Below are 13,998 nucleotides of genomic sequence, written 5' to 3' on the forward strand. Positions count from 1 at the left end.
GTGCCCTGGCACCGAATGGGAAAAGTCTAAATTGCAATGTAAGAATTTTTTAATTTTTAAGAATGCTGCCTGTCTGCCTCAGAGTTGCAGCAGCCTGTCCTAGAGGAGATCCATGTCCTGTGCTCTCTCACTGAGACTTTTCTTTTGCTCTTTCTCACCATTTTTCCTAACAGGAAAGTAATTCAGAATGAAAGCATATGGTTGCCTCTTGCATAGGGAATAAATACACTTACCCTGCTTTGACTTTGATTTCCCTCCCTCTTGAGGAATCCAATAAACTCAATTTTAATTCTTTCCCACCATCCTTGGTCTCAAGTGAGGATGTGGCAAAAAAGCATTTGAGGAATCTTCTAATGTGGTGAACACCATTTTTCTTATTGTGTTTTAATTTACCTACATCTTGTCCAATTAAGCTCGAAAAGAGCTAAAGACTTATTTTCCTTCTTTAAATGAAAGCTTACCAGTAAGTCTCCAGCAGACATCTGGTGACCCTTTTTACGCCTGTGGGAGCCAATGAGACACTTGGACATCACAATTTAAAATCTTAATGACTTACAATTAGAGTTTAATCAACAGTCATGAGCACTAGGATGTGGCTATATTACTCCAGTGAACTAAAATGTCTCACTTCTGTTTTTGTGTGTGTTTTGGTTTTATTCTTAGCTATAAAGTGGCAAAAAAAGTTTTGGACTCTGGTGAATGTGTCCAATTTTAAATGTATCATTGATAAGGAAATTCTTGTCTGATCATTTCAAAACCCATAGACAAATTTTACCTCGACAACAGACATGATGTCCTAATTTTGAGGCTGATATGTCTTTGCTTGTGGATTTAGCAGGAGGAGAAATATTAAGCTTATAATGGAAACTGAATTCCAATCTTAACAATGGAGAGGCTATTGAGTATCCTTAATTAGAACTAATAAAAACTCTCAGATACACACTTTTTGTACCTTCAAGAGACAGAAGAGCAGAGGATCTGGTATCAGGAGAGATCATGCAGGTGTATAATCCTTGATCTTCAGGTTTAAATGCATGAATAATGAGCATCTGCTTTTTGCCATCAGACTTTATTTCATATCTTCCTCCAGGCTGTAGTTGTTCTTTTCCTTTGACCCAGATTGCCTCTTGGGTCTCTCTTGAAAATTCACACTCCAGGACAGCCACCTCCCCTTCCAAGACCGACTTGCCTACTAAGGGATGAGTGACTGTAAATGGAGGCTCTGCAATTATAAAAATTAGGGCATTAAAATCAATGAATGCACCCCTGTCTGCTTTATGGACCCCAAAAGGGGGGGAAATTAGAGTCTGTGAAGCATCCAAGCTTTGAATGTTGGCGTTTTAAAATTTTTGTTCAACTGTTGCAGCCAATCATTGGAAGGTAAAATGGAAAAACTGCTGTAATTTAGAGTTTACAACTTCTAAAGCTCTCCAAGAAGATTAGATCGCATTAGTTTACAGCTACATTCAGAAGCCATTGCGCTTTCCCCCCTTATGTTTCTGTGCTTATAGGTCATCACTCAGGCTACAATTTTGTCATGAAGGTCACGGAAGTCAAGGAATCAGTGACTTCCAGAGACCTCTGTGACTTCAGCCTGTGGCGGCTGGGAGCTGCAGGGCCCCCCGGCTGCCTATGGTGGCCAGGAGCTGTGGGGGCCCCTGGGAGTTCTGGGCCGCTGCGGGTGGTGTGGGGACCCTGCAGATGAGCTCCCCAGTTTGTCACAGATATTTTTAGTAAAAGTCACGGGCAGGTGATGGGCTTCCATGAATTTTTCTTTATTGCCCGCAACCTATCTGTGACTTTTACTAAAAACATCCATGACAAAATCTTAGCCTTAGTCATCACCCACTCTTGCCAAGTCTCACACACAGTCTCATACACCCCACCAAGACCTAGCCCACAGTAGCTTTACAATTCCTATACGCTCGAAGCATAAATTAGAAGCGTAGAGCCAGCTGAAGTGGCGCTCCCTTCAACTTTTGAAGAAAAGATCCAACATAGAAAAAAGATTTTGAAAGATGGAGATGGAGGCACCATCTCAGGTTTTGAAAAAGATGATGAAACCGTCACTCTTGTTACTAATGACTGAGCCAGCAGCTCTTAAATCGTGAGAAAATGTCTTGTTGTGTTCATCACTTTGATAGATGACCTTCTAATAACATGACAGCTGCATGGCACCAGTATTTAAAATGCACCCGAGTTCAGCCAGACTTGACCGAAGAAAGAAACATGGGCAAATATGTTTTTTAAATGTTCTTTTCCCCCTCTTAGGAATTTAACTTACCAGGGGTTTTCAAAAAAGATAAGAAGAAACTATACAAAGCACACAGGCACCATTGCAATAGAATGTAGAGAGAGGCTTTACAAGAAAACAACTTAGAGGTAACTGAAATGATGGCTCTCTCTCTCTCCATGACCACTGGGGTTCCACAAATAGTCACTGAAGCAACTGTGAATTGGTACCCACAGGTACATTGTCAAGGTGTTAAATTACAAGAGATATATAAATATCAGAGAGAAAGAGGCATTTTAAGGAGGAAACACTGCCTCTCCCTTGCATGCGCAATAAAACTCTCGCTTGCCATCAGCCACAGTAACATAGCCATTCCAGCATGCCCTGCCTCAGTCATTACGTCTGGTCTCCACGAGAAAAGAATCTTATGTTGATCAGACAAAACTCGGAGATGCATTGCAAGCCATGAGATCGAGTGCTGCAGTATGGAGAGAAAGATGTCAAGTAGATAAACAACACAGCAGGTTTCGCTTTGCTTCTACCCAAAACAATTTACCAACCTTCTCTCCAAGACTCAGAAGCACCGAACTATGCTATAGTGTGGACGCTTCGCTCTCACGTGAGGCCCCTTGAATGTGCAGGGCCGCCCGGGGGGGGGGGGGGGAGAGGGGCAAGTGGGGCAATTTGCTCCAGGCCCCACAGGGACCCCCATGAGAATATAGTATTCTATAGTATTGAAACTTTTTTTTATGGGAGGGCCCCCCAAAATTGCTTTGCCCCAGCCCCCTGAATCTTCTGGGCGGCCCTGTGAATGTGTGATGCAGACATAGGGTGACCAGACAGCGAATGTGAAAAATCAGGATGGGGTGGGGGATAATAGGAGCCTATGCAAGAAAAAGGCCCAAAAATCAGGACTGTCCCTATAAAATCAGGACAGCTAGTCACCCTAAGCAGACATGCCATGCGAAATACAGGCCTATAACAGCTCTCAGTGCATTATGGGACTTCTCTAATTCTCACCTAGCTGCACAGTTTGAGGTAAATGCACTGGTTCACCAGCACCAACTTTGTTTACAGCTGAAATGCGGAACCTGTAGGGTTCGCCTGGTGAGAGATTGTCCACAACAAACTCCGTGTTTTGAATAAGTTCCTTGTTGCATTGCTGCCAGCCACTGCCAGGTGTTTTCCTCTCGACATTGTAGCCTAAGATGCCACAGCCACCATTGCTCAGCGGTGTGAACCAGGACAGAGTTACCGAGCGACTGCTCTTACTTAAAATCTCTGGATCTTCAGGGGGATCAGGGAGGGCTGAGGGAACAACAGAGTTCCAATGATGTATAAACTAAGTGCTGTCGCTTTTTAGTGAGATTACAAATAAGCCCTCATTATAAGCAATAAGGAGAAATCTAAGTGCACATTCAGTATCTTTCTCACCATGAATCGGAGCTGCGTTGTGCCGATGAAAATCAGACACATCTTCGCACAATTGACAACTCTCTGCAGAGCTGTGCTGCACCGTAATCTATGGTTGGGGGGACATATAGAGCAGGGTGGAATTTTTCAGGTGAATAGTTTTTTCACCCAAAAATGCATTTTTGGCTGATCCAAAAATACTGGCGAACATGACCTAATTAATACCGTTTGGGAAAAAGGTTTTCCTGACCAGCAAACTCTGTGTCTGAATCTGTCCTTAGCCTAGCGGTTAGGTCACATGCCTAAGATGAGGGAGACCCAAGCTTGAATCCCCACTCTGGAGCAGGTCACCTCCAGCCTGGCTATAGACTATTCTGGGGTATGGCTGCTCTCAATCTCTCTTGTTGAAACTGTTCCACTTCATATAAACACTTACATAGTCATTGGGCCAGAGCGAGAATGTGAGGATGACTATACCCTGCATTCACCTAAGAGGTAGGAGACATGGCTTCCAATCTTCTCTCCCTGTGATTCAGAGCAGGGATTCAAACCTCAGTCCGTCACAAGTGCCCTAACCACTGGGTTAAAGCTTATAAAGGGGACCCACACATATTTGCTGGCCTGAAACTGACTTTTCCAATTTGCCTACCATTTCCGAAAGTCTTCAGAACCAAACTGAATATTTTCCTTGATTTTGCGGTTTCCAGGCAAAACCAAAAAAAAAAAAAAAAAAAAAATCAATTATTCACCCAGCTCTAGTGACAAGCAATAAACTCACTGCAACCACATTAGATCTCCTAAAGTTTACCATGGAACCTTCCCAAGTCTTGTGATTTTTAATGCCATCTTGTCCAATCAAAGATAAAGTAGAGATGAGCTAAACCTACAAAGATCAGGTCAGAATGTGCCCAGAGTTCGGGGATGGTCAGCCCCAAACGTTAGTTACAGTCCATCTCTAATGGAAATGGAGTCATCACAGGATTGCACAACAACTCTCGTAAATCTCACGGAAATTGCTGCCATACTTGTGCAACTACTGTGTGGCTCTCCATGTAAACCAGCAAATAAAGCATAAACACATGAAGACATTGGAACTGTGTCCCTGCAGACTACTTGGGGACTGATCATTACCCTCAGCATATCCATAAGGATTTATCATGCAATATACACTCTGGTTTAGAAGACAGAAATAACTCTCTTTAGTCTGAAACTACATGGGTATTTTCCAAGAAAATTACCTGTGGCACTGCAATATCTCTTACTATGAAATTAAGGGTCAAATTAGGCTATAACCTGGCCTCTAGTTTTGGGCACCCAAAACCTCCAATTTGACTGTGCAAGTCTTGGATTCACACTTTATCAGTTTCTTGTTTGGGTTTACATCTACAACTCCCAAAGTCTAATAACCCGTTTTGCATGCCCAAATTCTTACACGCCCCAATTGTGGGGTTCCTAAAATTTGGAAGCCATTATTGAAAATTTGCCCCATAATGACAAACAGGACCTAAAAGGTCAACAGTTCATTTGTTATTAAATATGAGCAACAAGATATCTGTGCACCGTGAAGTAAAATATTGCTATACATCAATCAGATTGACCACGGAAATCTAGAATAAAATAGCACATTTTGAAGTGCTTCTATTTTCTTGGTAATTTTTCCTCATTGACTGTAATTCAATTTTCCCTAAGGCTGGTAAGTTTGCAGAGTATTATTTTAAATAAAGATAGCGAGAACTTGCTCAGAAAATTGGTTTCTCCACAAGTATGTACAATTCTAGTTAGTACTTTACGGAAGAATGGTAGGTTACAAAATGGTGGATTTCAGCTAAGGTAACACTGAAAAGAAGATCTCATCACTAGTTGGCTTAATTTTCATTTCATGAGACAGTCAGAGCAGACTAGCACAGCAGCAATTTATCAAACCTGAGAAAGCTGGCGTGTGTTCCTGTGGGAAGGAGAAACAGAAAACAGCACAGATGTAAGAAAATCAGAGTGACAGAGCTCAATCCTGTAGGCTGAGAAGCATAGAATCATAGGGTTAGAAGGGACTGGACGGGTCATCTAGTTTAACTCCCTGCCAAGCTGCAGGATTTGTTGTCTAAAAACCACCCAAGACGGATGGCTCTCCAGTCTCCTTTTGAAAACCTCCAGTGAAGGAGCTTCCACAACCTCTCTAGGAATCTGGTCCATTGTCCTTCTGTTCTTACAGTTAGGAAGTTTTTCCTGAGATTTAATCTAAATCTGCTCTGCTGTAGTTTTAACCCATTGCCTCTTCTCCTGCCCTCCGTGGTGCAAGTGCCAATGGCTAGAATTGGCAGAAACGTTCACTGGATGAACCTACCTATTACAGATAACGTGGCCGATGCAATTGCATCCCTTGCAGCAAAAGTCACCTCTCCAGCATGATGTGGTTGGGCTTTCTTCAGGATCAGTTTGTAGGTGTCTCCATCTGCCTGCATTTCCCAGTTCTCGTCTGGTTGGATATCCATGTCATTAATATACCAGGCGACTTCGCTGACTGGCACTGCTTCACTTAAAACACAGCTAAGGGTAGCTTGGTCCCCAGCAGTGACTTCAGTGTCAACCAAAGGCTGCAAAATTTCCAGGCGCCATCCTGCAGTTAAAAATATGTAATTAAACCCCAAGATACTGAAGCAAAGATTAAGTGTCAAGATTTATACTTAATGTTCTTGATGAATCTTTCGACAGCGAGACCACATGGGCTGGCAGAAGAGCCTGATGGGTTTTCTGGGGTCTAGGTTATGCAAACTGGTTAGAGGTGGCAGAAATCTTAGAAGCTGAACTGCCAAAACGATCAGGAAAGCTCCTTCAGATCTGTGTGCTGTAGCCTCCTGTTTTTGTCCCGCGTTAGCCCTGATTCTGCATTCTCTTGTGTAGGTAGATCCCTTTAGCACCAGGACGGAGCCCCAGTGACTTTGAAGTGGTTCTGCACAAGAAGAGTCCAACTGTGCCAACAGGTTTCAGGAGAGGGGCCTTTATTGATTACAATGGTCCTTTTCCCAAGTTTTAGCCAAGAACTTCAAAAGCACTTTTCTCACTTGTGTAACGACCCAGCCGTTTGCAAATTAATTCCACTCAGTAACAGACTTAAAGGTGGCAATTTTGCAACAGAAAAAGCTTCAAAAACAGACTCCAACGAGAAACTGCTGAACTGGAATTAATTTGTAAACTAGACACCATTAACTTGGGCTTGAATAGAGACTGGGAGTGGCTGGGTCATTACACAAATTGAATCTATTTCCCCATGTTCAGTATCCTCACACCTTCTTGTCAACTGTCTGAAATGGGCCATCTTGATTATCACTACAAAAGTTTTTTTTTCTCCTGCTGATAATCGCTCATCTTAATTAATTAGCCTCTTAGAGTTGATATGGCAACTTCCACCTTTTCATGTTCTCTGTATGTATATATATCTCCTCACTATAAGTTCCATTCTATGCATCCGATGAAGTGGGCTGTAGCCCACGAAAGCTTATGCTCAAATAAAGTTGTTCGTCTCTAAGGTGCCACAAGTACTCCTGTTCTTTTAACAGGAATTAGGGTTTGTTCTGGATCAGATGTTCAGTTTTTTTCATGGAACATGCCCTTTGGCACATCACATTGTGAGACACACGATGCCCAGATGTGAAATGGAGATTATGAGAGTGTAGCCAGCCAGGTGCACTTATGCTCCTAAGCATTATAAAGAAATGTTGCGTAGATAAATGAATAGGCTCCTCTTTCTAGCTAGTTGAAATTATTTGTTTGGACGAGTGAGATAGGTACTTTGTACAACTGTGCAAGCTGTGACTGTGAATCCATTTCCCGCCAACAAAAATCTGATATTTTGTGCATGTCGTGAAGATTACAGATCTATCGGAGCCCCGAGTTCCCAAAACATTATTTTAACTCTACATCCTGTATAAGGAGCGTGATTAATTTCTGTCTGCGGGAGAAGCAGATGGGGGAAATGACGGAAATGCATGGAAGGTGCACTGATAAGTTTACAGAAAACATACTATTCCATCACAATAGAAAAGAAGCTAAGATCACCACAGACAGAAAAGAATTAGGAGCTGTGGGCGAGTATAGCTACCCAGTCCAGGTGAGGGATGCTATTCCTCACCAAGAAGATAGACTGGAGGGAAACAAAACTGTGGGAAACCTTTGAAAGATAGAAGAAAAAGTTCCACCTCTATTTAAAAATTAGATTTTTAACACTGGGGTACCACCAACCCATGAGCTGATAATTAACAAATACTTCAACAAGAAGGTTTGGAGAGCAAGCTGGAATGTGAAGCATGAGAAGAGGTATGCATGGCTTACATGGAAAAATAGGAAAGCACATAAATGGATAAGAGAAAGAAACAAGATGAAAGGCCAGTGGAAAACTCTGAGGAATCGAGAATTGCATTGAGCTTCCAGTAACTGAACTATAAGGAAGGCTGAAAGACATAGTATACTTACAACTGGCAACTGAAAGACGAAGATGGAGAGACATATCCAACATGTTTGCAACCTGTGTGGTCACATTTAACCAAGAAGCAGCATGTTTGTCAATGCCATGAGGCGATGCAATCACTCAAATACATAAGCCAGGTTTTATTTTATATTATGTATGAATAAAGTTCTCATTACATGTAAGTTTGACATAACATTGTCACAATTTAACCACTTTTTCCAAACACCTTACGATGTTGACTAGCAGTAGACAAGGCAGTCCCAAATAATTCTTCAGCCTGTACTCATGCCCTCCTGGAAGCATTTTCTAATGGTGCCACAGAAGTATTGATGCTAAAAGACTGTCAATAGATGGGATTTATACTGATGACTAAGTAGCCACAGCAAACTTCACCAAGAGAGGAAACCCAGCTGTCAAAGTGTCATGAGTTAAACTGCAGTGCATCTTTACACTGTCAACAAGGAGTCTGGTGGCACCTTAAAGACTAACAGATTTATTTGGGCATAAGCTGTCATGGGTAAAAACCTCACTTCTTCGTTGCATCTGTAACTTTCACTCTATGCATCCGAAGAAGTGAGGTTTTTACTCACGAAAGCTTATGCCCAAATAAATCTGTTAGTCTTTAAGGTGCCACCAGACTCTTTGTTGTTTTTGTAGATACAGACTAACACGGCTACCCCCGGATACTTGACACTGTAACTCAGTTATCTTATCAGCTGTGATTGTAACATACTAAGCCATACTGCACCTGATAAAGAATTTTTTAAAATGTAACATAAAAGACATTTAAAAAAAGAGTATGATGAAATAACCATAGTTTAGATTGTTAGAAGGAAAGAAAACAAAATTAAATTAAATTATATTAAAAGTTCAAACTCAGTAAAGTAGAGATTGACCAGATCCTCAGAGTCAAAGGGTGGTTTGTGCTTTGGTTTATTATAGGAAACAGGTGAGCCATAAATGTCAGATGTGGGTTCAAACTCTTCTGAAATTCTCGGACGTTTAGGATCTGGGCCAATCTCCACTGAAAATCTCAGAGCCTTTTGCAATTACCATTGTTGTTCATCCTTCGAGTTAGAAGATGACCATGACATCACGGGTTGGTTTAGTTTCTGTGAACCCGTGAGTAGCTGATCAGGCCATTCTGAGCTTTGAACTGTCTGTGGCACATTGAACAAGAGATGCTACTATGGCTTGCTTGATTAACAGCGGACATGCTGCTGTTACGAAATTTACGCTGTTGGTACTTCTGCTCTGCCTCAGCAGTTCTCCTCCACTCACAGACTGTAGCTCCAGTATGGATGAGGTTTCGCCAAATAGAACTACCATGAAGGAGATCTTCCCAAAACTCAGGGTCATTGCTGAAACACTCCAAGGATAACTTGAGGGAGTCTTTGAAATGTTTCTTCTGGCCTCCCTGACAGCACTTTCCCTCCTTTAGCTTGCCGTAAAAGTTCTTCTCTGGCAGTCACTAATCTGACATTCTGGTGACATGGCCTGCCCATCTCACCTGTGATTTCATCAACGGAATAGGGATGCTTGGAATGCCGGCCCGTATGAGAACCTCAGTATCTGGAACCTTGTCTTGCCATGTTAGCCTCATCAGTTTCCTCAGACAGCCCATGGGAAAGTGAGTTTGTGCCATTATCATAATAGGCATTTGATAGTGGCACCTTTTAAAGCCAGCTCACCAAAGTAAGGTTGTTTTCTGACATAAAATCTAGAGAGAGACAAGAATGTATTTGCCACACATTATCTTCTCTCTGGCATTGAATTGAAGTAGGTAGGTAAGGACTAAAGGGGAGAACAAATTAGGAATTATCAGGGAAGGCAAACAGCTGATTGAGTTTGTACATAGCCCTGCACTGGTTTCCAAGACTCAAGAGGGACAAGCAGCATTCACAGAAGTTACAGATCAATGCAGGGAAGATGAAGATCAGACTAGCTGTACAATGGAATTCAAGAGGGGACGGATTGTTTGACAGCACAAAGGAGTTCACATACCTGGGCACCCCAATTAGCATAGTTGGAGAGGTAGTCCATGAAATAAATACATAAAGGAGCCACATTTATTCCTAGTGCAATCATGGGCAATGACATTGGTTTCAATGGAGTTGCATCTGTTTATACCAGGGCTGAATTTGGTTTAATAATTAGCAGTAGATGCATGTAACTGATTCAACAAGATTGGGCAAGCAGAAAACTGAAGCTAAAAACCCCAACATCCTGCAACTATGATTTCATTATGTTGCATGGTTGTGAGATACTGTGTCCGATTGAAAACGGAAGCATTCCCTCATAGCAAGAATGCTTTGCAAAGCTCATGAGTATAATATGGTAAGTGGCGTTAACGTGCAGTTCAGGAAAATAGCACACTGGAAAGCATACAAGAATAGATGTGATTCTGGTTGGGCCACATCAATCAAGATGTATAATGAGTGAATGTACAAGCAAGTCCTAAAATATGGGAAGACAAGCGATGGATAGTCAGACCACAGAGAAACTGATAAAGCAGGTTTGAGAAGGATTCATCTCTGCTGAGTAACAGAAAGAAATGTAAATGGTGGTGTTCCTCAGCCAACAGAAGTTGCGCAAAGTATTCTCACCTTTGCCATGATGCTTGCAAATCAGTCAGCAATGGCTAGGCTGTGTGGTCTGCTGCTATATCTACTTAAAAGGATTGCCAACTCTGACCGAAGCTATTCTGGGAGATTTTTTCCCCCAACATGACATAATGTCGTTTTCTTAAAATATCCTATTAAAGTCTCCCGGATTGCTTTCAATAGTCATGGGGAGATCGATGCCAATTCCAGGAGTCTCCAGGCCAAACTTGGAAGGTTGGCAACCCTACTACTTAACCTAATCAGGACTGTCTCATTGTTTACCTTGTTGCCATCCTCATTGGTTTGTTTAATACACCCTTTGTTGACTTGGTATGCTGATAGATTCAAAGCTCTTTGGGGCAGTGACTGCTTTTTATTCTATGTCTGTGCTTTGCTTAACTGTTTGGGGCCTCTAGGAACTAAAGTAATTAAAAATAATAATGATGATGATCATGATGTAAATTGTAACCAGTGAACCCTTGAAATATCTATATCTGATCCATTAGAATACTCACTCTCCGTATGAATGTTGCTTGTTTCTAGCTAATTTGCACAATTTATAAGCATTATATGAGATGTGGCATATGTCACTTCCTACACGTAAGTGCTTGTCACACGAAACATAAGTAGTAAAGTATAAAATAAAAGATTTCTCTGTGTGAAGCAGAAGTAATGCAGGGAGCCCATGACCTATGCTACTCATGAACTATCCAGCTCTGGCACTCAACAAATATTTTTCTGGGTAGTCCAGCCTTTCAAACCAGAAAGCTAGCACTCCAAGCTCAGGTTTGTCATTGTTACCTTTCACAGTCAGGAACGCAGATGTCACTGCATCACTACCCAGGAAAGTCACCCTGCAGTTGTCCTGGGGAGTGAGGTTCTTCAAGAGGAGAATATGCCTGCGTCCATTTTCAAAGTAAACCATCTCAATGTTTTCTGTGGTTTTGACAGGCTCATCATCAATCAGCCAGTTGTAATTGTAGCACTCTGGTTTGGAAAGGTAGCACTCAAACAGGGCTTCACCACCTTCCATGGCTTCCACATTCTCCAAACCCTTGACAATACTGTTCTTGGCTAATGGAAAAGGAAAATGATTAAAAACATTAGCTATTTTGCTTACACACTTCTGAGTAGTAGTGAGCCTTAAAGCACACTATGTAATTTCCATCACCTGGAAGCTGATATGAGAGCACCATATGTGGAAAGTTAACTTGTAGTTTCTCCTTTTAAATGTCAATGGCATCCTAACACAGCATTATGTTTAAAATACATCCACATCAGCAATGTGGTTTAACACGTAGTAAAATAACTCTAACACGGTGTTTCCTTCTGGCTTAATTCAACATTTATCCAATAACCTGACCTATATCTTTATAAATGAAGGATGAAATCATATTGTTCGTATGAACTGGGGTAATTGTTCAATGGAAACAAATACAAAAAGCCATCTACAGTTCAAGAATATAGGGTATAACCAGTTTCCTTTTGCGTACAACAGGAATCTTTTCTTGCCAACCTCCTCCGTATGTATAATTAACATCATAGCTGGAGAGATTTGAAACCGATAGGGAGCTCACCTTAAAATCTTACCACCTTTTATACAAAACATGTCCTTATCCCAGCAGCGGACTACTGTTGGTCAATGCAATGATATTTGTAATCTAAGTCAACAAGGGATTTTGCAAATTGTACTACTAAAAGCCATTTGCAAAATTACAATTTATTGCATCGGTAACACTTTTTTAGTAGTAACTTTCTAATTATTACCAAATTCTTCTGACAGATGTCCAGGACCTGATTTTCTAATCTGAGTGTCAGGGGTCGGGGCCATTGTGTGTGCAAAAATGTGCACAGATGTGCATGACCATTTGCACACAATTACTGCAACTGCGTGCACCAACTGATAGTTGTACACAACTAACCAGTTTGATGCACATATCCCCAATTTGTGTGCACAGCCAGGTTAATTGCATAGACACATTAGGCACACACTGCTGTACAAGTTTATGTACACTGAGCTAGTTTAGAAACAGAAACCCACAACGCCCACATGAGTTATATACCATGGTCCTCATGATCAGTGTTCTAATACAGCACCAGAATAATGGGCCAATCAATCCTGTTTAGTAACCACATCAATCATTGTAACTTCTAACCCGTGTGCAATTGCTTGTCACTTAGAAAACTGATACTGAACTATTTATTCTCTAGCAAAGCCAAATCAGTTTTTCTGAGGTTCCAGAATTTTCCAACTTGAATGTTTAAAGAGAACAATGGTCTTGTGTCTAGGGCAAATGACAGGAGTCAGAGGCATGACTGCATTCCTGTGTGTAGGTATCCGCGTCATTTAATTTCTCTGTGCGCCACTTTCCTCATAAGTAGAATGTTGATACTTACAGATCCCTGCCCCCCTGGAGCGTTTTAAGACTAAATTCATTAATACTTGGTAAGTGCTTTTAGACCCTAAGATGGAAGGAGCTATCAAAGTGCAGAGCATTATAATAAATAATAAATTGGCTTTTTAACTGACCACAATCCCACAGTTCAGAAACCAGATAAGAAACAATATTATTTCTAATCATCCGGTAATTGAAAACAAGAATTCCATATGCAAATAGCAGAAAACTAGTTATTAAAACATTATATCCGCTATGCTCTACTGTTGTTTGCTTTGATCACTTGGATATTTTGGTGCTTTAAAGGCGGTCCCGTTTTAAATGGCAGGCTCTGGGCCTCGTTCTGTAGTTGCTCCATGTAGGTGTCCCACTGAAGTCAAGGAGAGTTCCTTACATGGAGCAGCTGTGAGTCAACTCCCTCAATCCGTTAATACTGGCAAACGTATGGTAGTTTTCTTTGAAGTATCTTATGCACCATCAAGTCTAAGACTGAGATGAGGTGTCTTTCACCTTACATGGGACACCAAATGCTAGATTGGTCTCAAAAACCTGTGGAGGAAGATTTTCAAAAATGCCTACGGGTTACAGGGTCACAACTCTCATTTAAGGCCAATGGGCCTTGTGCTACTAAATCTCCTAGGCCTTTTTGAAAATCATCCCTGTGATGTTTGGACAATTATTTTTTTAAATATATTCATTTCCACTCTGTCCTAAATTGAAAATAAATAAAGAGTGTGGGGCACTTGCATAGCACAGTAACGGGGGTAATACAAGTACCTAAGAGAGAGACAGAAAATAGTGACTCTTGAATGCAGACTCCGAGCAACTGAGTCCAAGACATCTATAAACAAAGCTCTGTTAATTAAACCAATAAAGGTTACATATGGGGCC

At 41.4% G+C, this 13,998-nt stretch overlaps 1 protein-coding gene across 3 annotated transcripts in view; it reads right to left on the bottom strand.

The window, feature by feature from the left end:
• OBSCN (obscurin, cytoskeletal calmodulin and titin-interacting RhoGEF) overlaps positions 1-13,998 on the bottom strand; it is a 308,809-nt gene that overhangs the window by 101,514 nt on the left and 193,297 nt on the right. For 2 of the 3 annotated variants that reach the window (XM_054016662.1, XM_054016661.1), the window contains 4 exons: positions 11,513-11,785; positions 5,988-6,260; positions 3,254-3,541; positions 944-1,222 (listed from right to left, as the gene is read on the bottom strand). In XM_054016662.1, coding sequence (XP_053872637.1) covers positions 944-1,222; positions 3,254-3,541; positions 5,988-6,260; positions 11,513-11,785 — 1,113 coding nt within the window. The remainder of the gene's footprint in view (positions 1-943; positions 1,223-3,253; positions 3,542-5,987; positions 6,261-11,512; positions 11,786-13,998) is intronic. The other variant, XM_054016659.1, reaches the window with a different exon arrangement.

Source organism: Malaclemys terrapin, chromosome 2, assembly GCF_027887155.1.
Source record: "Malaclemys terrapin pileata isolate rMalTer1 chromosome 2, rMalTer1.hap1, whole genome shotgun sequence".
Taxonomy (NCBI): Eukaryota; Metazoa; Chordata; order Testudines; family Emydidae; genus Malaclemys; species Malaclemys terrapin.